General features: G+C 52.8%; 2 protein-coding genes across 3 annotated transcripts in view; one reads left to right on the forward strand and one right to left on the reverse strand.

The window, feature by feature from the left end:
• Positions 1–5809: 5809 nt before the first annotated feature.
• LOC118578015 lies at positions 5810–8513 on the reverse strand. Its single transcript, XM_036178626.1, has 4 exons — positions 8332–8513; positions 7851–8115; positions 7458–7505; positions 5810–5938 (listed from the first exon to the last, which is right to left on the reverse strand). Exons 1-4 carry the CDS (start codon positions 8511–8513, stop codon positions 5810–5812), a joined length of 624 nt encoding a protein of 207 aa, XP_036034519.1.
• Iffo2 (intermediate filament family orphan 2) overlaps positions 8208–25255 on the forward strand; it is a 41434-nt gene continuing 24386 nt past the window's right edge. For both annotated transcript variants that reach the window (XM_036178256.1, XM_036178257.1), the window contains exon 1: positions 8208–9161. In XM_036178256.1, the coding sequence (XP_036034149.1) occupies positions 8512–9161 (650 nt within the window). In that variant the 5' untranslated portion in view covers positions 8208–8511. The remainder of the gene's footprint in view (positions 9162–25255) is intronic.

Genomic DNA, 25255 nt, shown 5'->3' on the forward strand with positions numbered 1-25255 from the left:
AGGGACTTCTGGATGTTGAGTGGTTTCTGAGTTTGTGCTGAGGACAGCAGGAGACCTATCTGTCACTGAAGCCCGGGAAAATTCAGGGCATCACTCTTCTTCATGGTTCTGACAGGGCTGGGCCACAGGAATAGGGCTTCCGATTCACCCTCTTTTCCGGCCACTTCCAGAGGTCCTGTGGCTAGGGCCATTGCTGCAGCAGTATTTGTACCCCAGAGCCACTAGACCTGCCTTGCTCCTCTGAGGGCTTTCCCTGAGGCATGATGTAAGTGGGGGAGGTTAAATGTGCATGTACCCAGCTGCCGTCCACTGGGAAGAAAGGCAATCTGTAGAGAAGGCAGGAGGGGCCCCCACAGCGAGGACACCTCACTCCCCCATCCCTGTAGACCCTGGACCCTTTGGAGTCTTCCTGGCAAAACCTCCTCCAGGGGCAGTGTGGAGGAGGAGTACTGTCTTCCCTTCACAGCACAGGATTCATGCAGTACCTGCCTCCACACTAGGACCTTGGCTCTCTGGCTCCCAAAATGAGGACCTTCTCCTGGTTGCCTAGCTTCTCCTCTCCCACCGTCAGTTTCTCCATCCTTAAAATGGGCATGAAGGCCCCGCCCTTAAATTCATTAGGAAAGAATGATGCCTGGCAGGTGCTGAGTGCTATTAAGCTCATTGCTGTTGGAGCTGATGTTAGCTGATGTTGAGGACGGATGAGACACTGCCCATGTAACAGACAGAGGTTACCTTCTCCTCGAGCTGGGTCCATCTCTGTGGACTGTGATGCCTTTAGATGACAATAATACTGGGGTAGGAAACATTGCCTCTCCTGAGAGGGCTGCAGGCTTTCTAGTGACCTGGATGTGGCTCTGACTCCACGCTCCTCTGCTATCTCCCAGAGACAATGCACAGTATCAGAGAGAGAGAGAGAGAGAGAGAGAGAGAGAGAGAGAGAGAGAGAGAGAGCTCTCACCTCAAACCCTGAGGCAGCATTGCATTCTTATTCTGTTTTGTTTTGTTTTAATTTAGTGTGTGTGTGTGTGTGTGTGTGTGTGTGTGTGTGTGTGTGTGTGTGTACTTTTACCTGTGGGTGTGAGCACATGTACACATGTGGTTAGAGGCTAGAAGTCACTGTAAGATGTCTTCCTTGATTCCTCTTCATCTTATTACTATTATTTTAGTAAATCTTTTTGTATGTATGAGGGGTTTGCCTGCATGTATGTCTGAGTACCATGTGTGTACCTGTTCCCACAGATACTAGGAGAGGGGGTGTCAGATATCTTGGGACTGGAATCACAGTTGGTTGTGAACCTCCATGTGGCTGCTGGAAGCTGAACCCAGAACTTCTGCAAGAACAGCAAGTGCTCTTAGCCACCAGTCCATCCCTCCAGCCCTTTCACCTTGATTTTTGACCCAGGATCGTTCAGGGAATCAAAAGCTCAGAGAACTTGGACAGCTCGGCTAGGCTGGCTGACAGTGAGCTTTGGAGATTTGCTGTATGTCCCCAAGCCCCATTTTGCTGTTCTGGGGTTGCAGATGTGTGCTGTAGTGCCTGGCTTTTACGTAGGTGATGGAGTTTTCACACTGTGTGACAGGTCCCTACCAATGGAGCCACCCCCTCAGCCCCTGTTCCTATTTAATTGCTGGGAAAACTGGGGCCCAGTATTCCTGCCCCAACCCCTACCAAGGGAAGAACTACCTCATTAAGTACTAGGCTTCAAATGAGTTAGCACACAGTCAAGAGAGGGACTTGTGTCCTCCAGTCAGGACTTGAGGGGTGCTAGGAAGAATCTGGAAAAGGTAAGGCCACTCTGGTGTGATGGGCTGGCTTCATCTTCCTGAGGGAGCTGTAGGTCAGATGGAGGTGTGAGAGATGAGGGAGGCAGTGTGCTAATGGACACATGACAGAGAGAGCTGGCTATGCCACAGGGAGAGCAGTGGGAGGCAACTACACTGGTTCAGAACTTCTGTCTATACTCCCACATGCTGCTGCTTTGGTGTACAATTGAATGGCGGGCTTAGACAGCTGTCTGTCAATGTCTGTTAGCACTGAACTTGCTTGAGTCCATTGCAGCAGTGATCTATCTCTGGGGCTGTACCCAAGACAGATAAGTTACTAACTTTACCGAAAGCATCTTTGAGAGGGTCTGTAGCGGCTTTCAGCACCTCCAAGCTAAGGAACAACCCAGGTGCCCACCTGCAGCAGGATGGAATGAATCTACCCTGATGTGTCTATACCAAGTGACACTACGCAGCAGAGGAACTAAATACTGCCGTATGAACACTGAGTGGGCGAATCTCATGTACAGGCTGAGAGAAATGAGCCGAGGACATCCTGCACCAGAACATGCAGTTCTAGAATGGGCTGGAAAGGAATAGAGGGTGAGAAAAGTCCTCACAACTTTGGGAGCAGGAAACTGAAAGGGAACAAGAGGGAGCTCCCCAATGTGTGGGATGTGGTCTGGTGAATAAATGCCCATTTACAAATTCATTGAGCTGCACACTTGGGACTTGCACATTTACTAAACATCAATTATACCTCCTCTGGGCAGAGTCAAAATAAGAAGCAAGGTGGACTCCCAGAGAATGAAGTCAGGAGCCGGCCAGCCAGAAAGGCTGGGGACTGAGTTCTGGAGGAGGGGGACACATGTGCAAAGGCCCAGCAGCTGGAGTACACGATGGCGCTTCCTCTGGATTCATTGATGGTGCCACTACCCCTTGCTTTTGCTTTGTTTTTGCTTTTGATTTTTGTGAGACAGGGCTTCTCTGTGTAGCCCTGGCTGTCCTGGAACTTGCTCTGCAGACCAGGCTGGCCTCAGACTGCCTCTGCCTCCTGAGAGCCGGGATTAAAGGTATGAGCCACCACACCTGGTTCATTCCTTGCTTCTATCTGCCTCTTCCTACTCATGTGAAGGTTTCTGAAAACACAACTCATTCCTTCACTCCCCTTGGAGATGCCAGGGGAGGGGCTATTGAGATAGCTTCACCAGTAAAGGTGCCTGCCACCACCTAAGGACCTGAGTTCCAACACTGGGACCCACACTGCAGAAGGAGAGTCGAACCCCACAGGTTATCCTCTGACCTACGTATGTGCACAGTGTACCCACTTCCAGTCCCTACACATACTAAATAAAATGGAAAAAGGGAAACAAAAGGTGTGATGGGAAGGGGATATAGAGGAGCTTGGTGGGGAGGTTGGAACTGGATTTAAAGCTGAGCTTTGCACTGTGTCCTTTCCTCCCATGAGCCTCTGCTTCTCCATCTGTAGGAAGAGTATTTGATAGACGGTGCTTTCATGAGGGGGGCGGGTGAGGAAAGGACACATTCAACAGATACCTGTCCTATTTGGGGAGCAAGTGTACCCCTGTTCGAATGAGCATTCATGGCATGAGCATAGCCATGTTAAGGACACCGATGCTCCAGACCCACTGGGACAGCAAGGCCTTCCTCCAGCTCACAGCTGTCCTTTATCTAAAACTAGTACGACAGGAAGTGAGACAATATCTACCACTTCCTCCTCAGAATGACTTCATCCTGAGACTGCTGTCTACAGAGACCCCGCTGACATTAGCTAACATCCCCCTGCCTCTGCCATCTATATATAATAAACACACTGGATTTCCCAAATGATGCTGTATCTCCACCAGAGCCCACAGCCCACCCAATCCCAGCTTTTCTGCATGTGTGTCTATCATTTTCTTCATTCCCTATCATCTGAGTGAGGTCCGTCTGAGGGAGACATGGATAGAGGCCGATTGCAAGGCCCTCTGGTCCTGTGGCTCTCTGTGGGGTGATCCAGGTTGGCCTCCTGTCTGCCTGGCACAGAGTTCATTACCACACAGGACAGGGTAGGAAGAATGCTGGCTCATGACAGTTAGCATGTCACAGCAACCCTATAAACCATCACCAGCCCACTTCACAGAGGGAAAACTGAGGCATAGGGAGGTTGAATAACTTGTCCAAGACCACAGAATTAATCATCTGCTGTGCCTGGGTCTGGGTCCCCTCTTCCTAACAACACTACTTAAACAGTGGCACCCAGGCTAGTATCCTCAATGGGGAAGGTGCCAGAAGCTACCAGGGGCTCCCTCAAGACTGCTGACCAAGATCAGTGCTGTCAGAACACTCTGGCGCCCTGAATTTAGTGAGATCCACACCCTTTTCGAAGAAGGAGAACACACCCAGAATAATCGTGGAGCCAACAGACAGCTGAAGCCCTATGTAGCCTGGAGGTCCCAGTAAAGATGAGGTTCTGCAACGTGCCGCTGAGCCCAGGTGAGATCCAGTCACCATTTCTGCCAAGATTTTTCTTTTTTTGGCTGCTGTTGTCATTATTGTTTCTTTGGGGGGAGGGGGAGCCATGGGCCATCTCAAGGACAAAGCCTGTGCAAGTTAGGGATGAGTTTTCATCTGGCACGGTGAGGGCTTCTAGCCACTCCCTTCCTTGGTGCCATGATGGTTTACTGCACTTTTTTATTTCACTGGAGAAGAAGCCTGATTGGAATGTTCTGGAAACTGAAGCTTGGAGGGATGGACTGAAGCTTGGAGGGATGGGAGGCAGGGGAGGGGGAACCCCTTCTGCCCGGCAGCAGGCTGAACTTAGGCCCTGGCCAGGGTGCTGAGTAGAGATGTAGGAGATGCTGCTCAGTGCATGATGGGCACTGAGAACTGTTTGCTTAAGCAAGGCAACCCCAAATAAGTGCCAAATGATGGTAATACTGGCAGTCATTGCTGACAGGGATGGCCAGGAACTGTGGCTTCAGAAGCATCCAGCTCTACCTGGGCTGGAGGGCAGGCCAATTCATCTTGGGTTTGGGCACTGAATGTCTTCATCAAGGGAAACCCCTAAGTCCTGGGCAAACCAGAGGCTGTTTTTGGTCCCCTAGCTGGTGGACTATTTGGTATTTCTCACTCTCACCTTACGTACAAAGAGCAGGATGTACGGCTCACTGCTGGTACCACTCTGTGGTGAATAAGCAGCATTCCAGCTCTCTCCTTAGTAGGCACCACCACCATACAGCTCTGTTGGAGGCCTTCAATCTCAAGTATCATTTCTGTGGTCCTCTTCAGATCCAGCCTCTGTTCAGCAATCTCCTCCTTCATACCCTGCCATTGACTCAGGAGGGTCTAGTGTCCCCAGCAGGTCCCCCTCCAGCACCCTCCTCAGCTTCCACTGCAGGACTGGATCCAAGCAGGGGTCCAGTCTGAGACCCTCAGTACTCAGGACAGGGTTGTCCCTCTCCAAGAGGGCTTTATACCCAGCTTTTGGCAGGACAGAGCTTTTCTGGAAAAGCCTGAATGAGTTTCTTCAGAGGTATGGCTCCTTAACCCTTTCTGTGCCATGGGCTTCTCAGACATTTTGTGAATCCCGCAGTGCCTGCTCAGAATGATTTATAAGAATGCATTATGAGGACGCATATGGTGGTCTTTAATACCAGCATTCCATATACAGAGCAGATGGATCTCTGGGAGTTCAAGGCTAGCCTGGGCTACACAGAGAGACCCTGCTGCCTCAACAAACAAGTGAAACAATGCATGTGGCTGTCAGAAGAGGGCTTTCCTAGCCAGCTGAAGGCCTTGATGCCCATGCGTGATGTCCTATGCTTGTAATCTTAGCACTTGGGAGGTGGACTCAGGAAGATCAGAAATTCAAGGCCAGCCTGGGATATCCTGTCTCAAAAAGGAACAAACAAAAACCATATCATTTTGTTTTGCATTCTGACAAAATTCATGCAATGAAAAGTGTTTAAAATGCAAGTCACCAAAGTCTTCAAAAAGCAAATTCACAGCATCATGATATATTTATTTCTTTATCAGCACACTAACTAATGGAGCTTGAGAGATGGCTCAGTGGGTGAAACCCTGCTGCACAAGCGTGAGGTCCTGAGTTCAGATCCCTGGGATTCATATAAGACTGGATGCAGTGGCAAACATCTGTAATTCCAGATTCCTACCATGAGAGAGGAGGAGACAAGAGAGTCACCAGTGCCAGCTAGAACCCCTAGGGCCAGCTAGCCTGGCATACAGAACATCATAGAGATCTTGTCCCAAGTAAGGCAGAAGGCGGGGACCAACATCTGAAGTTATGGTATGTGTGTGCTTGCACACCACACACACACACACACACACACACACACACACACACACACAGAGGATTTTTTTTTTTTAATGAGGTTTTGGGTTGAGGATGTGGCTTGCCTAGCAATTGAGATGCTCTGAGTTCCAATCAAACACTATACAAACCAAGCAGACAGATGTAGCAGTAAGCCCAAGAGGACTTTCAGAATGTTGGTAGCTCAGGTCTCAGGATATTTACAGCACCGATCATATGGGTATATCTGATTTCCATGGGTCACAGAATCACAAGGACTTCATTCAGAATCAAAGGAAATGCTGACTAGGAAATTCAAAAGACAAGCAACCATAAAAGTGGAACTTGGGTCCATCCCAGTGTCACAGCCCCCTCAGAATTCTATTCTTAGTCCACGTGGGAGCCCAAGAGCCCCCCACTTCAAGGCAAAGGGTTCCTGATTTTTGGGGTGGATAAGGAAAGCATTAAAGGCTATGAGATCTAAAAGTTCAGAACAGTGACCAGGTAGGATTGGGTTCAGAGGAGAAAGACGGCCAGAAGGGACTGTCAGAGCTCAGAGGTGTGTCCATCTGTCAGGGAGCAAGGAGCTGGGAGTGAGGGAAGGCAACATGACTAACCCTGAAACACAGCAATAACATCAGAGGCACAGCACCACCCCAGAGCAAGCTACTGTCTTGTGTCATAAAGAACACCAAGGCATTGTCCCCGTAAGACAGGGTACCTGCCCACAAGCTTACACAAAGAGATAAGACAAATACATAAGTTAGTAACAAGACAGCAGGGCAGCGAAAAGAAAAAAAGATGTGGCTGGACAAGTCTAGAACACACTACATATCTGGTTAAGAGCTGGCGGTGTAAGCCACAGGCACTCAAGGGTGGGGTCCCTCCTTTATGGAGTTTGTGGTGAGGACCAAAGGCCAGCAGCTTGGAAGGCTGGTTAGAGCATGCTTTGAGATGGTGTGACTGCTCAGGTCTCAGTGACCTTCTCTATAAAGTGAGGATAATACTTAAGTAGGCACCTGCTGTATGCTAATGCTTGCGGTGGGTGCCGGAGACGCTTGGAAATTGCAGGAGACACTGACTTTAGGGTGGTAGATGTGAAGACATCTGGATGGATGGATGGATGGATGAATGAATGAATGAATAAATGAATGAATGAATGAATGAATGAACAGATGGATGGGTGGATAAGTACATCCTCTAAATAGGTGCTTCTCCACAGTGTAGCAAGGCAGTTGGGAGAATAGACGAATTGACCCCCAGCTCTGGGCTCTGCTACATCACCGCAGCCTGTGAGAATGTGGTGGTGGGAGGTGGTTAGTCAGGGCTTAGGACAAGCATGCTGGGAGGGTCGTTGGTTGCTCTTTTCCCGGCTTACCTGGCGTCCCTGAATCTCGGTTTGCTTGTGGACCAGCGGGCTCCAAGCCTGCGGGAAGAGGCGGGTGAGGAGCCCTGGATCTGCCTAATAGGGGACAGGAAGGCGACCTAGGCCGCCGGAGGCTTGAGTTGGCATGCATGTATCTTCACACGCTATGGTTGCCAGACCTTTGCAGGCCACAGCCATTCGAAGGCGTGAGAATCTGGGGCAGGGAAATTTGGGGCGCGGAGGGAGGGCGGGCGGGAAGTCAAGCCCCTTAGCAGACTTGGTGGGAGAGGGCTCCCCCGGAGGGGAAGTGAGCGGATCCAGATCGTCCGCCTCTTTTAGAGGCTGCTGCTCCCGGCTCTGCCGCGCTCCCCGCTGCAGTTTCATATGTAGACTGCATTACATTACCTGAACCCCGCTAGGCCTGCAGCGCCGCACGCAGGAGAGGGCTTTCCGGGCCATTGCTGGGCGGAGCCTGAGCTGCAGCAGTCGCCTGGCGCCTCGCAGACAAGTGGCGCAGCTTGTGGGTGGGCGGAGTTCAAGGGGTTGTGGGCGTGGCCGGGGCTGCAGGGCCTGGGAGCAGAGTCTCAGCGGGTGAAATCGCTGCATTGGGTGGAGGGGGCGTGGTCTATGCCCGCAGAGGGCGGTCCAGGCAAGGGGGCAGGGCCTTCTCCTATAGAGGGTGGGCCAGAGAGGGGCGTGGCCTTTGCCTGCAGAGGACGGCCAGGCAGGGGGTGTGGTCTGTGCCTGCAGAGGGCGGGGCCCGTCGCAGAGGGGGTAGCGCCGGCGAGAGTCCTCTGCGCGCCGCTACTGCGGCCGGTCCACAGCAGCTCTGACAGTCGCGGCGCAGGCACCGAGCCCCTCGCCAGCCCCACGCAGTCACAGCGACCTCCGGCTCGTCCCGCTCTCTCTTCCGGCGCTGCGGAACTGCATCTCGCGTGTACCTGGCACCACCCCGGCCGCGCTGGAGCCCGCGCCCGCCCTGACCCGGCCACGCCGGGAGCCCGGCCCCGAGCTGGAGCCCCATCTGGAGCCGCGGGCCCGGGGCCCTGAGCCGCGCAGCCGGCGCATGGTCAACTCGCTGCTGTTCGGGGAGATGGCCTTGGCTTTCGGCTGCCCGCCGGGGGGCGGCGGCTGCGCAGGCGGTGGCGGTGGTGGTGGGGCCGGGCCGGGGCCCTCGCCTGTAACGGCGGCACTGCGGGACGATCTGGGTTCCAACATCCACCTCCTCAAGGGACTCAACGTGCGCTTCCGCTGCTTCTTGGCCAAGGTGCACGAGCTGGAGCGGCGCAACCGGCTCCTGGAGAAGCAGCTGGAGCAGCAGCAGAGCGAGCGCGAGCGGCGGCTGCGCTACAAGACCTTCTCCCGCGAGCAGGCCGTGCAGACCGGGCCGGAACTGCTGCGGCCGCCGGCTGCGGGCGGCGGGCAGGCCCTCGGCGCGGCCATCGGCATCAACGCCAACGCGGTGGCCCTGGGCGGCCTGCCCCCCGGCGGCGGCTCGCACCCGCAGCACTACGGTCGCCTGCCCGGGACCATATGGAGCTACACGCAGGTACGGCGCACGGGTGGCGGCGGCGTGGAGACAGTGCAGGGCCCCGGCGTGTCGTGGGTACACCCGGACGGCGTGGGCGTGCAGATTGACACCATCACGCCAGAGATCCGCGCACTCTACAACGTGCTGGCCAAGGTGAAGCGCGAGCGTGACGAGTACAAACGGAGGTGAGTGGATGCGCCCTCCTCCGCCGCTCCTGGGACGGGCAGCAGGGCCTGGCAAGTGGGCTACGAGCTGCAGGGAGGACTCGGTCATCTGAATCCACGAGCGCAGCTCTCCCTCCCCCCCCCCCCCCCCGCAGGATACCTGGGTGCAGACCCTCGGGGCCAGGCACATTGTTTCCCAGGGACGTAATAACCAGCGGACTTGTGGTGATCTCATTCTGTCCACATGACAATGCGGTGTGAGGCAGTCTTGTCCCCATATTGCAGATGAGGAAACTGAGGTGAAGAGGTGCTAAGTGACTTGCCCAAGACGCCTTGGCTAATCCGTGGTGAAAGTCAAGATTTGATCCATTGATGGGAGTCCTGGCTGGTGTGTGTCCCAGGCTAGGTATTTACCCGGAGATGTTGGTGGTAGATTCCCTTCCCATAGCAGGTATAAAGAAAAACTCTCAACTAGCACATTGTCATTTTTTTTTTTGTCCTTGAATTTAATGAGCTCATGTGAGAAGATGGATGGATCTGTCCCCAGGGCCCCAGGGTTGGCTGTCTTGTTCCAGGTCTGTAAGGCCCAGATCCCTGGGCTACAGAATCAGAACCAGCCACCAGCCTTTAAGAAAATTCATTCTTTTCTTCACATTCTCCCAAGTGATTATTGAGGTCCCTCAGGGGAGAGATGCTCATGGGTTAGACTATTGGGTGGACCCAGATCATGGGTCCAGCTGGAGGTCGGGGGCTGACTGCCTGCAAGATGGTCAGTGTGCTTCCTGAAGTCCAGATTCACTGGCTGCAATACTGGCACTGCTTTCTGCCTGCAGCCTGGCTAACAATACTGTCTGCTCAGCTTTCTACACAGGGAGGAAGAGAGAAAGAGGGTCTGTGTGTAGTTCTCAGGTCTGCATGGGGGAGGGGCCCTCTGGTCTTAGGCTCCTATCTCAGCATGTGTAACTCAGCTTTCCTGACTCCTAAGGGAGTGGGGCCATTCCTTCCCAGTCTCCCTGGAAGCTGGGCCTGGGTCTCCTTTCTTACCCGCTGCTGAGGTCTACTGACTGGGAAGAAGTCCGGGGCTAGCTCCCATCACCTGCAGGGGAGGGAGATTGTCAGGCACTTGGAAGCCTGTGCACTCCACAGGGAAATGGAGATAGAAAATTCCAGCCAGTGCTCCAGGGTAGAGTGGGATGAGGCTCCTGTTGGAAGGTGTAAAATAATCAAGTAGATGTCATTACCTGTGATAATAAGCAAGGTGTGGACATGCCTGGAGTCCCTGTTGCACATGCAGGGCCTGGCTTGCTGGGGGATGCTTTCCTCTCTGGCCTTAGGAATGTCCTGTGCTGTTCATAGTGGGGCCACCCTCTGTCCTTGGTGGTTATCCCCAACAGGGCGGTCTAGGGAAAGAGACAGTTGCTTTCGATGATGAAACTGGAGGAGGAAGGTTGGGCTGGCACTCCTGTCTGCCACCTTGGGCAGTGTAGCCATGACAGAGGCTTGCGCTGTATTTGTTTAATTGTGTGTGTACTTCTTGGCCCTGGCTGCTAAGGTGACGGAAAGACTGTGCCCAGGCTTAGAGGGAGATGGGTTGGCATTGAGCAATGAGCTGTTCAGGTTGCACCCAGGGTGTGGGGTGTGATGTCAGCTTCTGGCACTGTCCTGGAATGAGCCAGCCCTGCTGAGACAGGTGGAGTACAGGCATCTCTCTTCCCGCCTTTCTGGGAGGCCCATGTACACCTTCCTTTCTTTTCTTCATCGTCGTATGAATTGGAAAGACCTATCTTCTCCGAAGTTGATTCAAAGCTTTGGAGTTTTCCAAAGTGGATATTCTGCCTTGCTCAGGCCTCAGTTTCCCTACCTGTCAAGCAAGGTGGTTGGCCAACAGCTGTGCTCCTTGAAGCCCTGGGCTTCCTCGGTGATGCTTTGGGGAAAGCTCCTTGGGTAGCTAATGAAAATACAGCAAGGGCCTGGGAGATGGCTCAGCAGGTAAAGGTGCTTGCTGCCAAGTCTGACGACCATAGTTCAATCCCTGGGTCCCACATGGTGAATGGAGAGAGCCTGCTCCTGCCAGTTGTTCTCTGACCTGCACACATTTGCAAAGGCATGTGTGCCCACACAGTACCCCCAGATCCACATAAACAACTGTGTTAAAACCCCAATAAAAACCCAGGCGGTGGTGGCACATGCCTTTAGCCCCAGCATTCGAGAGGTAGAGGCAGGTGGATCTCTGTGAGTTCAAGGCCAGCCTGGTCTACAGAGCGAGTTCCATGACACACTCCAAAGCTACATAGAGAAACCCTGTCTTGAAAAACCAAAGTGCTCTTGCCTACATTGATGTCAATGTACCTGACTCCACCAGCATGTGATTTTTTTCTAAGATGTATTTATTTATTTAGTAAGTATGTGGATGAGTGTCTTACCTGCATGTATGTATGTATATATGTATATGAGCATCCTGTGCATGTCTGGAAGAGGAGTAATCCCTTGGAAGTGGAGTTACAGGCGGTTGTGAGCTGCCATGTGGGTGCTGGGAACTGAATCCAGGTCCTCTACAAGAGCACTCAGTGCTCCTTGCCACTGAGCCATCTCTCCAGCATGCTCACTTTTTAATAGTTGGATTCAAGTTGAAGCCTCTTTCTTTGGAGAATATCGCCAGCTGACTAAGCAGGCTGCTGACATAGTTTCTTGTAGTAACAGCTTACCCAAGTGTGACAAGATACTTTTGATTTTCTGCTAATAGTCCCACCTGAACCTAGAATTTAGTCCCAGCACTCAGGAGGCAGAGGCAGAAGGGTCTCTGTGAGTTTGAGGCCAGCCTGGTCTACAGAGAGAGTTCCAGGACAGCCAAGGCTACACAGAGAAACCCTGTCTCAAAAAATCAGAAGCCAAAAAAAAAAACAACCAAAAACCTCTGGGCTACATGATTTGAGAGAGGCTGCCTAAGCTTGTCAGTATATGAATCTGCAAATCTGTGCTGGGGTTGAAACTCTATGACAGATCAGTTGCCCAGAGTGCAGGGGAAATTGGGTTGCAATAAGTGAATGCATCTGAGCTGCCAGCCTACCTCTGGTACTTTGACTATTAAGAGGTCATAATCTAGGAGATGAGACCATGGGGTTTGCCTGTCTGGTCTGTAGACTGCTGAAGGCATCATAGCATCCTGGGTGTCTAGTGTGGAAACCCAGTGTTGAGTACCAGAGAGGTCCTGGCTGGAGAGGGGAAGACCTCCAGTGTTCTCTGGCACAAATCTGGAGGACCTCAGAGGCTCCTGCCTTAGTTGCTAAATGGTAAGCTGGAAGTATAGCCGTTTTTTAAGCTGTAGGTCTTTGTGGTCCCTTCTCATGACTGGTTTCTTTTCACCTGCACCTGTAGTTTCCTGGTTTGGCTGAGGTAGAATTGGTCCATCTTAAAGCCACCCAATTTAAGTACAGCGATTTTTTTTTTAAGAAATTTTAAAGCAGTGTATCCATCTCCAGGGTCTAGTTTTAGAACATTTGAACCCCCCTCCAGATTCCTTCCTGTCTATTTGCAAACAATTCTCCTCTGGAGCAGTCACCAACCTGCCTGGTGTCTATATGCTTTTTTCTGGATGACTCAGAAACGAGGTCCCATGATGTGTAGTCTTCCGAATCTGGCTTCTTTCATATAGATGGTGTTTTAGGAGTTCTTTATGTTGTACTTGCATATATCTGTAGAGTATCCCTTATCATTGCTAAATCATATGTATGGAGGGGCAGACCCTGTTCGTCTGTCCCTTCACCTTACATAGTCTTGTGCTCCAAGCTTTAGGTTACCTGAGTGCTGTCTGACGTGGTGTACCATCAGCAGTACTAACCCAAAGCAGAGCTTCTGGCCCTGGCGCCCCCACCTCCGTGCTCACTGCTTCTCTGGTTTCCCTTCAGCCCAACCTGCTCTTTACCGAGTAGGAAGTGTGGTCACCGAGACTGTATAGAGGGCAAAGTTGTGAAGCGTTGATCTGGAAACCAAAACAAACACTTCTTTCTGTCACCACCCTGTGCCACCAAATCTCTTGTTCTGAGTTTTCGAGTTGGGGGCTTTCCCCGGGAGAATCCTGGCAAATCATCTGAACTTTAAATGCATGCATTTTCTGAACTGGCCTCCAAGAGACCCCCAACTCCCTTGGGTGGTCCCTGGGTCTGTGTCATCGCTGATCTTTTTGTCTTCGCAGAGACTTTGTGTTTATTGTGCCTCCTGTGTTCTGGGCATTCTGTTTCCCGTCTCTGCTTCAGATGACCAGGGTCCATACCATGGCATGTTTCCATGACTCCTCCCCTCGTTTACAGGAGGAGGCTGTGTTACTTTGTGCTTGTCAAGAAGAAGTTTTGTGTAGGTCCCACTGGCTGCATCAGGGAAGTTGTCATGGCTATTCCAGGAAGTCACAATTACTGGCAGAGGCAGCCAGCTGCCTGTGGGGCGGGTGACTCGCTACTGTCCCAGGTCCAAAGCCCCTGTAGCCCGGTAGGCCTAGTGTGATTAAAGGGTGACTAGCTTTCTCCCCTCGATGCTCTGGACAGTCAGGGTCTATGTGCTCCTGGCTGGCTTTGTCCTTGGTGTCTGGGGAGAGTGGAGGGCTGCTGGAAAGTCTGAGGGACCTGTGTTGTCTTTTTTGTCTTGGTGGATTTCAGGTGGGCTCTTCAGATATCTGGAGCCCATAGTAAGGTACCTCATAGGTGGTTCTGGGGACAGTGGGAGGCTGCGCCCCTGGAATTTGACACATCCAACCACAGGCTCCTTTTCCGTGATTCTAAAGGATAGTCTGTGTGGAGACAGGCTTGATATTGACAAAGGAAAATGAAACCACCACTTCAGCTGTGTATTTTCATTTCAGAGGTGGGGAAACTGAGGCCTGGGGAGGCTTGCTTTCCACGGGTGGCTTTGGGCAGCTCTTCTGAGTGTCGCTTACTTTCAGCCTAACTCTGATGTGATGCCCACATCTGCCTCCAGCAGGAGTTTCTCAAAGGCTTTCTTGTCACCTTCTCGTGTGGCTGTTTTCAGAAGCTGTTTGAAAAGCTCCTTCCTAGGATGGAGGGGCTTTTGACAGAGCTATTTCTGACTGTGAGACAGAAGCGGCTGGGCTGTTAGAGCTGGAATGGAGAGCTCCAAAAAGGGATGTGCAGTGGGCAGCTGGAGTGCCCCTGCCTTTCCCAGCATGCCTCAGGGAGGCCCTCCAGCAGGTGGGTGCTGGCCTCGAATGCCCCAAGCCCTAAAGACTGCCTCAGAAGATTGTCCCCAGGCCACTGACACTTTTTTAATTTCTGAAGCTCCCAACAATAGAGGTTTTTAATTTTGATTTCTGCATTAGGTCTAGGACGGTGGAAAAGGGTTCGAATCCTGACTCTGCCATTCTGTATGCCCATGGGCAGGTCTCTAGGCCTCCCTGAGCTTGCCGCTCTGTACAGAGGGATGCTGGGAAGGAGTAACTTAGTTCTGTGAAAGCCTCCATGGCTTGGGGAAGCTCTGAGGATGTCCTTCACTGGAGCTCACAAAGTCTGTTCCCTTAATTTATGGGGCCTTCTGGGCACAGCCCTGGGCTGCCCAACAAATCCATTTCAGGACACATTGCTTCTCTCTGTGTCTCATGGAAGGCGCCAGAGATGGTGCTGGGGGTGGAGGGAAACTGGGCCGCCTCTTTGTCCTGCCGAAGGGCAGTCTGGCCATTCTCAGTAGTGATTTGTGCTTCCGGAACTCCCCATACCCCCACTAGCCCTTTGTCTTAAAGGAATCCACCCCCACACCCCCACACCCACTTCTAGGACCTCAGTTCACTGGAGAACCGGGTTACTGAGTCTCTTGGCCAGCTAGGCATCTCCCTGGGGACAGATTCGGGAAGGACTGTCTCTCAGAGCCTTGAGCCAGAGGGAGGGGAGGGAGGAAGGTCTCAGAAAAGAAGAGAAACTGGGGACAGCTGACTCTGAAGATTCTTTCCTTCCCAGAGGAATGCAGGCGAGGCTCTTGCCGGCCCCACCGGATGCATGCCTAGCCACCCCACCCCCAGCCGCTATGCACAGTGCACAAATGCACTCACACATGCATGCAAGCACCTGGTCTCTGGCTTTGGGTCTGCAGCTTGACTCTCCACACGTGTCCTGTAACGTAGCTGTTGAAGGACGAGGAAGGGTAGAGCAGAATCTAGCAGAATCGTGCATGCGTCCTTTGCTGCAACCAGACTCCGTGGCTTCCAGCAGAACTGATCCGAACCCCGCTGGGTATCAGATCCTGGAGGGTGGGACTTTGTTGGTATCAGGGAGATGAAGCCAGGCTGGCATTCTGTGTACTTCCGTGTCACAGATGGCTGGAGGCCTGAGACAGAACAACCCTCTGTCCTTTGCACTCAGGAGTGAAGGTGTGAGCCCACAGTGTTCCTGAGACCTCAGTTCCTCCCACCCTGTAGCCCCCACACTCTGAACCCTAACTGCCCAGGATGTGTCTGCTTCCTAGTGCGCTTGAGTTCTGCTGCTCCCAGCTTTCTTCTGGTGTTCACAGAGCTTAGCCAGGCCGGCCGGAGTCCACACTGAGTAAATATTTGTGCAGCCGGGGAGGACTATAGTCTGGATGCCGTGTGCTACTAGGCATCCAGGAGACGGGGGTCAGATGACGCAGACTCGGTCGGCATCTAGGGGTCTGGCATACTGGGACAACGGGTCAGCATCTGGAGTCAGAAGACCCGGCTTCAGTCTCAATGTAGCAACTCCATGAGCTGGCATGATGACCAAGCATAGGAAAACAGTGGAAAGCTGTGTGAGCCTGGGCTAGGTGCCGAACCTCTTCCCATCTCAGTTTCCCCATCATTAGAATGGGAAGGTTGCCCATTGTGGTGCCACACATCTGTCACCCCAGTGCTAGGGAGGCTGAGGCAGAAAGATCTCCATGCATTTGAGACCAGCCTGGGCTACATAGTAGGTTCCAGAACAGCCAGGACTACAATGTAAGCTTGTTTCAAAAAACCAGAATCAATCAGCTTGATCAATCAGCTCGATCAATCAGCTCTGTGCCCAGGATGTAGGAAGAGCCAGGGGACTTACATGGCTATAGGAGATTTTATATATATGAGCTATGTGGGAAGAGTTTGCAGGGTGGTATGGAGCTGGGCTGGCTCTGCAGGCAGAGGCTGAACACTGAGTGCCTACTTGGGAACTGGGAAGGAGTTTAGGAGTTGTGCACACTTCTGGGTACACTATCCTGAGATGTTCAGTGAAGGAAGGTCTGGGGCCAGGTGGGAGGCTGGCTGGTGAGCAATGGTTAGCCATGTCAGGGGAACACCTTCCCATTCATGTCAAGGGACCGGTGCTTGATTCTGTACCAGGACAGAATGTGGTTGCTCACAGTCCCTGGTACAAGAGGAGCTGTCACCCTGCATAAAGCCAGCAAAGCACCTGGTCCTCTGTGGGGGTTGTAGCCTGACTGAGCCCCCTAGATGGTGGTGTAGAGTCAAATCCACCTGCCTAGGAGGGTGGGAGCTTCACCTTGCTCACCTGGGAATAGGAGGGGTGGGCTTGCACATGCCCATGAACACTGTGCTCTTCTTGTGACTTTCCTGGAGGGTCTGGATTTGATGAGGGCCATTCTCTCCCTTACACCTCAGACTGTCTCGCTATCAGCTCTTGGGAGGCTGAGACAGGAGCATTGCCGACAGTTTGAGGCCAGTTTGGGCTACACAGTTCATTAGTGAGTTCATGGCCAGCCTGGGATTCATGGTGAAACTGTCTCAAAAGGAAGAGGGGATGGTCAGATGGCTTGCCCCGCCCCCAGGTCGCCTAGGAGCTCCAGTCCCAATCCCTTCTGACCCCAAGCTCTGAGCTTCTGCCCTGCTGTGAGCTTAGTCCACACCCTCTGGAAGCTGACAAAGGTTGTCCCAGGTGAGGAGGCAGGATTGGCCAGGAGCAATGTCTTCTCCAGTGCCTGTCACAATATTACTGCAGCGGTGGGAGACTGCCCAGAAGGTGGAGCCTGGGCTGCGAAGACTTCCCGCTGTCACTTTGTAGCAGTGATTTTTTTGTTTTGTTGTTTTGTTTTGTTTTTTGGTTTTTTGAGACAGGGTTTCTCTGTGTAGCTTTGCGCCTTTCCTGGATCTCACTCTGTAGACCAGGCTGGCTTCGAACTCACAAAGATCCGCCTGCCTCTGCCTCCCGAGTGCTGGGACTAAAGGCGTGTGCCACCACCGCCCGGCAAGCAGTGATTTTTTAGGTAGCAAATTAGTCACTGGCAGCGGCAGGCAGCTGAGACTCTGAGCCACCCTACAGGCCATCCCCTCAGTGCACATGGAAGGCTGACTGTGCATCCCAGGCTGTCCGTGAATACCCCTGTTGTCCCTAGTTCCAAGTTGTCCCTAGGACAATGACTTGAAAGTCTTATCTGTTCACAACAAGCAGGAAGGAGCAGGGAACATTTTGGGGGCAGCATGAGAGCTGGGGACCCCCTAACTTTTTTGCTTCTGGTCAGCACTGTGAACTTTGCCCGGGCATCAAAAACTGGTCACCAACTTCTCTTGTCTCTTGCTAGGGACCGTGAGCCTGGTGAATGTGATTGTCTGAGACGTCAGTGTTCTGTCATCCTCAGGCTGCCACTGACCTTGTGCCACATGCTTCACCTGAGAACCAGGGAACAGACAGCCTCTGCTTCTGGAGCTTGGAGTCTGGGGTAGACATGTGTCTTGGTGCATGGTAGAGTCATATGACACTGCCATGTGCCAAGTGCCTGTCAAACAATGCCCATGCATAGGAACCCGATCAATATTTCTTAGTTAATTTCATAAGCAAATATTTATGCAGCATTCACCCATTACCAGGCCCCATTCAGAGAGGGTCACATACATCTAATTCACAGAACCCCATTCCAACCCTGGGAGGTGGGTACCATCCTCAGCCCCTTTTAGAGATGCCGAAACTGAGCCTTTGAGGGAACTGGGCTAGGTGAGATTTAAGCCCCTAGATCCAACCTTTATCCTACACTGTGCTCAGAGAAGGGAGTCCACAGCAAAGAGCTCTCCTGTTCCAAGCCTTAGCTTTCCCTCCTATGAAATGGGTGAGTAATCTGACCTCAGAAGGCTATGTGGAGAGCTGTAAGTGACGCTGGGGGTGTGCCTTGTGAAAGTGCCAGATCCCACCAGGGCCTCCTCTGACTTCCAGTGCTACCTGGGATACCCCAGGCCCCATGACACACTGCTCCTCCCTCTTGGCCTTGCAAAGCTGCTGAAGGAAGCTGCTTGGAGTGGAGCGTGTGCAGAACCCATCTGGGGAATGAGAGCCTGCCATGCTCACACTGCTTATCGGTCACGGGACCTAGGTGGAGTCTTTGCCACTCAGTCTCCTTTTCTTTACCTGGGAAATATGGCTGGTCACAAACACGGGTGGACTGCACGAGGAGCCATGAGCTGATGCCGCTCAAGCCCTCGGGCCCTCACAGATGCTCTGGATCTTCAATCGAGGCTGAGGCTGGAGAAATGAACTTGGTGGGCCCAGGTGGCAGCGTGCATTGTCCCTCTGAGTGGCTCTGATTGGCAGGACTGAACCACCAGAGAGATGTGTCTGTGCGCTTACTGTGTGTGCTCTGACTTGAGATGTGCAGGTTTGCCCAGCCGCTGCCCTGCCCATCTGTCGCTTGGTGGGAAGAGGTTCCTGCAGTGGACACGTTGCCTTCCGCCCTCTCAGCTGGTCATTTTTATTATTCGGTTTATTCAAGGCAGTTCTTGGCTCCCTGCCACCTATTGGCTGTCTTGGGGGAGAGGGAAGATCTGCTGGTCAAAGTGGACCTTGTGAAATCCCCTGGCATTCAGGCGTCTCTCTGAGCAGGGACAACACGGCTTCCCAGGGACTACTGGGAACCCCCTTTCTGCCCTGGCCCACTGTGATACTAGGCCAAAGGCCATCCTGTCAGAGTCAGGGCAAAGTGGAAGTTTTGCAAAGTCATGAAGTCCTAGAACTCTGGCTCGGGCAATGGTGAAGCCCTGGGGTGCCTCCAGGCCCAGGATCCCAGGAATCATCCCAGCACTGTGTAGGGCCAGTCAAGGAAGGCTCCCTGGACGAGGCAGCACTTGGGTTACATTTTTGAAGGGGCAGCGTGAGAAACTTCAGGAAAGAGGGCTCTTAACCAAGGAGAGCGGCATGGGCTGAGGCCTGGGTGGGAGACTGAGGCCAGGGCCACGAGCTGGGTCCGCTCCTTGGTCTGGTCTTCAAAGCTTTTCTTGGTTCTAGCCCCTCTTGTGGTCGTCCGTGCTCTTGGCTTCCAAGTCCCTGTTCTCATCTTCTCGCCTGCTCTTTCCAGTTCCGGTTCCGGTTCTGGTTCCCCGTTCTTCATGGCTTGTGTTCCTGCCCCCGTCTGAGACATCACTGAGTAAGGATGGGGCTTTTGTTCTGTACTCCTTAACCGGATGCCAGGCCTGAGGGGCAGCTCTTGTTGCTGAGGCTTTGGGAAGGAGTGTGTGTGTGTGTGTGTGTGTGTGTGTGTGTGTGTGTGTGTGTGTGTGTGTTTGTGAGAATGTTTGTGCATGTGTGTGCACATGTGCTGCTGCTCAAGCATGTGTCCAGAGCCTCTGTGTACACTCTGAGACCTCAAGGTCAACCCCTTCCCCTCTGGGCTCTTGTGCAATGGGCTGCAGTGTTATATAGTGGTAGGGTAGAGGACATTGGCCGCCAGATCTTAGAGGTCATTGCTGGCCTTGGGACCTAAGCTCATACACAGTGGGAATAGGGACCACTTTACATCTTAGGATGCTTCTGTCTGTCTATTCCCATAGTCCACACAGCTCAGGCACTCTTTGTGGTCTGGTTACTCACCTCTTCCTTCCTGCAAAATCCTTCCCCTGCCACCCCCAGCCTGGTACCTGTGGTCCTCTGTTCTTTCTTTTTTTCTTTCTTTCTCTCTTTCTTTCTTTCTTTCTTTCTTTCTTTCTTTCTTTCTTTCTTTCTTTCTTTCTTCTCTCTCTTTCTTTCTTCTCTTTCTTCTCTCTCTCTCTCTCTCTCTCTCTCTCTCTCTTTCTTTGTTTTTTTTTTTTTTTTGTAAGTTGGGGTCTCTTGTAACCCATGGTGCTGTCCAAGTCTATGCAGCCGACAATGACCAACCTTGAACCCCTGATCACCTCTCAGATCCTGAGGTAATAGGCATACACCATCACACCTGGCTTATGTGGTGCTGGGGATCGAACCCAGGGCCTCATGCAAGTACTCTGCCAACTGAGCTGCATGCGTCCCTAGTGGGTAGGGGTGCCTGCTGTCTTTTAAGAAAGACCAGAGAGCTGTCTCTCAGTGTTTTCTCTTTGCTCCACTAGTACCCCTGTGGAACAGCTACCTTGAGTAGCTGCCCTTGCGTTAAGACCCCCTGGGGGCAGCTAATGTAAGGCTTGAAGGTGGAGTTTGGAAAGTACCCAGCAGCTGGAGGCGTTGATGGGGGATCAAGGATGGTATGAGAAGGGTGCTGTTGCCTCCCTGGGCCTTTGAGCAGATGTCTAGGTTGATGGTACTGCTGATGGGACTTGATTTCTCAACCTGCAGAACAGACATTGAGGGGTCACCCACAGGGCTCATCTGCTTATAACCTTGAACCAGACTCAGCCTCACTTTGGGGTCTTGGGGTACTGACTGATCCCCCATCCTGTTCTGTCCGCCACATGCATAGTGGCATTGTTTTTCTTGCTTCTGTTTCCTCTTGAATGAAGTGGGGTGGAGAGACCAACAGGGCCCCGGGCCTGAGTGCTGGGCCTCCTCTCCCCTTCCCTCTAAGGTAGGCACCAGGATTGTAACTTGGGAAGTAGGTTGAACTTTCTGACCCTGCAAAACCAAATCTTCAGAGACACCCCCTCTTTTTGCCTGGGGGTGTGTGCCTCATGGGAGATGCTCTAGTCATTGTAGACTCTTGCTCTGAGCATCTTGCTGTTCTTGGCAGTGGGGCTACACCTGTCTTTAAAGACAATATACCGTGACTTAACCTGACCGGGGCGGCGGAGGTCAGAGTTCTGCAGGCTGGGACTGGCAGAGGCCACATTCACCTAGCGCCAAGTTCAAGGTCTTCCAACTTACAGGTGGTTTCTTCCCGAGCCTTAAGGCACGATTAAACTGTGGGGATGTAGAAGTACTGCTCTGGTCTGTCTTCTTTGGGGTCACCATTGGCCTGTGAGTTAGCCTTTCATGCAGAGTGGGAGCCCTGACTTAAGTGAGGGGTTCACCTCACTGCCCCCCAGCCTGGCAGCCTCTGTCTTTCTGTCTGTGGAACTGGGAGTGACTCCTTAGACATAGGTTGTCTCAGGGTTCTGTGGCATAGAGTGCGCTACCTGCTAAGCAATGCTGGCCCTTAGCAAGACTCTGTCCTTGGCCCTCCCCAGCCCCCACACAGTGGGAACTGGTCACTTCCTCCTGCTCCCAAGGCATACTAGCCTTTTGTGTTCTGATATTTCCTCCCCTTAGCACGGCCTGCGAAGAGGAGGTCATGTCCTCTCTCCTCTCCAGTACTCTGTCCACAGGGTGACCAGGGGAGAGGGCATGGCTTGGCATTCAGGGCTGGCAGGAATAGCGGAGTGTCTCTGTCCCTGTCTCTCCAGGGATCTTACAATGTCATGGCCCCTTCTCTTTGTGGCTGTGAAAGCAGCTCTGTTGGCCTGAGGGCTGCCTGCCTGTGAGAGGAAGCAAAGTATTTACCCGAGGACTCTCCGTTCTCAGCTCACTCTACCAGGCTGAGAAATGGGCTCACGTTCCTTACCCTCTCCCTGGGGTTGAGAGGCAGGAGTCTGATTATAGGGTTCCATCTGGGCCCCTGGGGGACAGGCAGGTGGCCTCCTGGGACCTTAGGAAGGCCTTTCCCAGGCCTGGGCAAAGGGGTGACATTGAAGACTGGCTCCGTGTTGTTTTCCAGTGCTGACGTCAGGGCTGTGGTTTAGAGTTTCTTCCCAGACAAAGGCTGCTTTGTAGCTCTGGGTGAACTGAGCCCAGGAATCTCACTCCAGGTGGGAGGCCAGGTGGAGGAGAGGCAGGGCTGGGCCCAGGATCCCTCAGAGGCCTGCCTGTCCTCAGATCCATCACTCCATTTTCCCAGGAGCCATGTGCCCCTTCAGGTGCACTCTCTTTACCACCAGCATGCTCCGAGGAGGTAGCTGGGCTCTCGCCCATTGTACAGATGGAAAAACTAGGTCTTGGAAATAAAACAACTGAGTCTTAGCCAGAGAATAGCAGAGCTGGCAGTGGGGTGTGTGGGCTTGAGTACCATTAGCTTCAAGGATCCCCTCAGGGTCATCTCCCATCAAAGCCACATCTCACCTCCAACTTTGGCAGTGTGTTGAAGAAGTCGGGGACCCCAGGGGAAGAACAGTGCAGGCAGCTTTCAGCAGGCACAAGAGCTGATTCCCCTTTTGGGATTCTGAATTGGAATGTGTGTGGCATGTGTTGGTCTGTGTGTGTGGGTGTACTCGCACGTTTGTACATGTTAAAGAAGGGGCTTGGTTACTGGAAGATCTATAGTTAACTGGAAATGATTCCAGGGGCCTTGTGGGTGGGTGTAAGTAGTCATTCCAGGGAACACCTAGGATCTCTGCTCCTCTTTTTCAGTATCCATCCATCCACCCATCTTCCCTTCTTTCTGTCCATTCATCCATCTGTTCATCCATCTATCTATTCAACCATCCACTATTCATCTATCTATCTACTCATCCATCTGTTCCTCCATCATCCATCTACCCACCCATCTGTCCATCCACCTACCCATCTATCCATCATCTTTCTGTCCATCCATCCATCCATCCATCCACTGATGCATCCATCCATCATCCATCCACCACCCATCCATCCATCCGTCTATCTTCCATCCACCCATCCTTCCTTCCTCCCTTCCTCTCTCTCCCGCGCCCCTCTGGATTCCTATGTTTGTTCTTGGGCTTGAACTTTGAGGACAACTCTGTGTGGACTGGGGCCTTTCCAGTGTCTGTCAAATCAGAGCAAGAAACCTGGCAGGTTATTCAGTCTCCCTCTCCCCTTTTCCCAGGGAGGGGTCAGTGACTATCCAGCTTGCCCAGTAAGTTCATGGCAGAGCCAGCATTCAGTCCAGCCCTGTGTCTCCCTTTCTGCTGGGGTGACTGACAGGCAGCTGTCACCTTTTGCTGGCAGCTACCTTAATTTGTCCCCTTTCCCTCCGATCCTTTGATGTTTGGCCTCTGTTTTGAGACACATCTAGAGACACCAGAACACAGCCCTGGGCTGGAGCCCAGATTAGCCAACCAACTCCAAGATGGCTTCCTCAACCTGAACATCCAGTTAGTGGTGCTCCTGAGGGCCATCTTTTCCTTGCTGGAGCAGTTTGGGGGTCCAGAGGTCATTTGATCCTTTTACTTGGAGGCTAGAAACACTGAAAATCCTGCTCAAAGTTCACACTCAAAACTGGATGGAGTGCCTGCTTTACTGATGCCTTCCAGGGGCCATTTCCACTGGGAAGTGCTTTCTGATCTCTGGACATAGTCCTGAATGCTTCATTCCTTTTGTTTGGTGGATTGAGCATCACTGCCTGTGGTACTCAGGCGTCTCATGCCCATCACATCCCTCCTTCCCCCTGTATCCTTTGCTGCTGTCCTGAGGGCCCTGCCTTGACTCAGACACCAGTTAGGGCATGCTCTGCAGGAGGCTCTGCCTGGGCTTCAGGATCCTGCTGGGTCTTGAGAGGGAGGCATACTCCTTTCCCTGGACTCAGGCATCGCTCTGAGATAGAACTGGCATGTCTGTGTGGCCCAGGCCCACCCTTCTTGGCATGGAAACTGAGGCCCAGAGAGGCTGTGCCACTTGGCTGTGGCACAGCAGAGTTGGGTGCCTGCATTCACCAGTGTTTCTTTTTGGACAGAGCCCAGGGTTCCCAGCTTGAGGTGGCGGCTGGGGGTTTGGGGTGGGCTGTTCTGGACTGGTATGCCAGAAGGGAAGAAGCCAGTGCCTTGTAGCTGCATAGGTGCCTCCACAGACCTCTGATGCTCCAGAGCTACCGTCACCTCCTGTGTGTGTCAAGAAGCTCGAGGTTCCACCCTAGACCCTCACTGGGCCCCAGAGAGACCCCTCAGGTTCTCACCCTAGGTAGGTGGCCTGAAAGTCCGAGAGTTTACTGGTGACTAAGGTCAGGGTACGTATCCTGTGGCTGGGCAGGAAGGGGTTAAGCAGTTCTGCCTTACAGGCCTAAGTTCCCAGCTGGTGTCCTGGCCCCTCAGGCCAGCCAGGCCATCTGGCCGACAGATGCCATACTGTGTCCCATCTGTCCCAAGGCAAAGTCACCAGGAGAAGACCTGTCTGCTGCCTTTGTGAATCTATGGGCAAGTCGACTCCTTACTGTCTGTTCCTATGAGTCTAGGCCACTTGGGAAGGACTCATAGCCAGCAGGCTGGCCTCTGGCCACTCTCCCTGATGCCTGGATTAGCTGCTGTATGGTGTCCCCAAAGTGACAGAGTCTGAGCTTCCTGTAAAGATGAGCTGGGAGAGGTGCAGGGACAGGCCCAGGGTCACACAATGAGTCAGTGTAGGCAAGGCGGGGCATGCATCCATGCTGGGCTCCTGCTCAGAAGCTTATTTACCTAGTGAGCATCACTTAAGGGCCTACTGTACTTGGGTAACTGGAACCCAAGGTACCAAACAGTGTTCCTGCATCAGGGAGCAGGAACTATGAGAACAAGAGTCCCTGGGGAGGCATGGCTCACTGCGCTCTGGTACCCACCCAGGGCCTGGACGCTGTGGCAGTTCTCCCAAAAGCCATCAGCTGTCCCTGGCCATATCCTCACAAGCCAATGTTGTTACCCCCATTTTACAGATAAGGAGACTGAGGCTTAGAGAAATGAATTCACTTTTGCTACATCACTGGCTGGGCTTGACTGAGTTGGGTCAGCCTTGCTGGTTTGTCTGATGTCAAAGCATTTGGGGTAGAGGTAGGGGACAGACACACACGGTCTCATCCCGGCCACAACGTAGAATCCTTGTTTTTCTATATTGGAACTTCTCCTTTGGACATTTGCCTGAGTCCAAGCTGGGGGTCACGAAGCTGGAGGAGCCGGTCCCCGAGCAAGTCTCAAGTGGAGATAGCTCAGTCAGTCAAGTACTTGCCTTGTGAATATAAGGACATGAGTTCAAGCCCTGGAACCCACATAA

The sequence above is a fragment of the Onychomys torridus genome, chromosome 2 (assembly GCF_903995425.1).
Source record: "Onychomys torridus chromosome 2, mOncTor1.1, whole genome shotgun sequence".
Taxonomy (NCBI): Eukaryota; Metazoa; Chordata; class Mammalia; order Rodentia; family Cricetidae; genus Onychomys; species Onychomys torridus.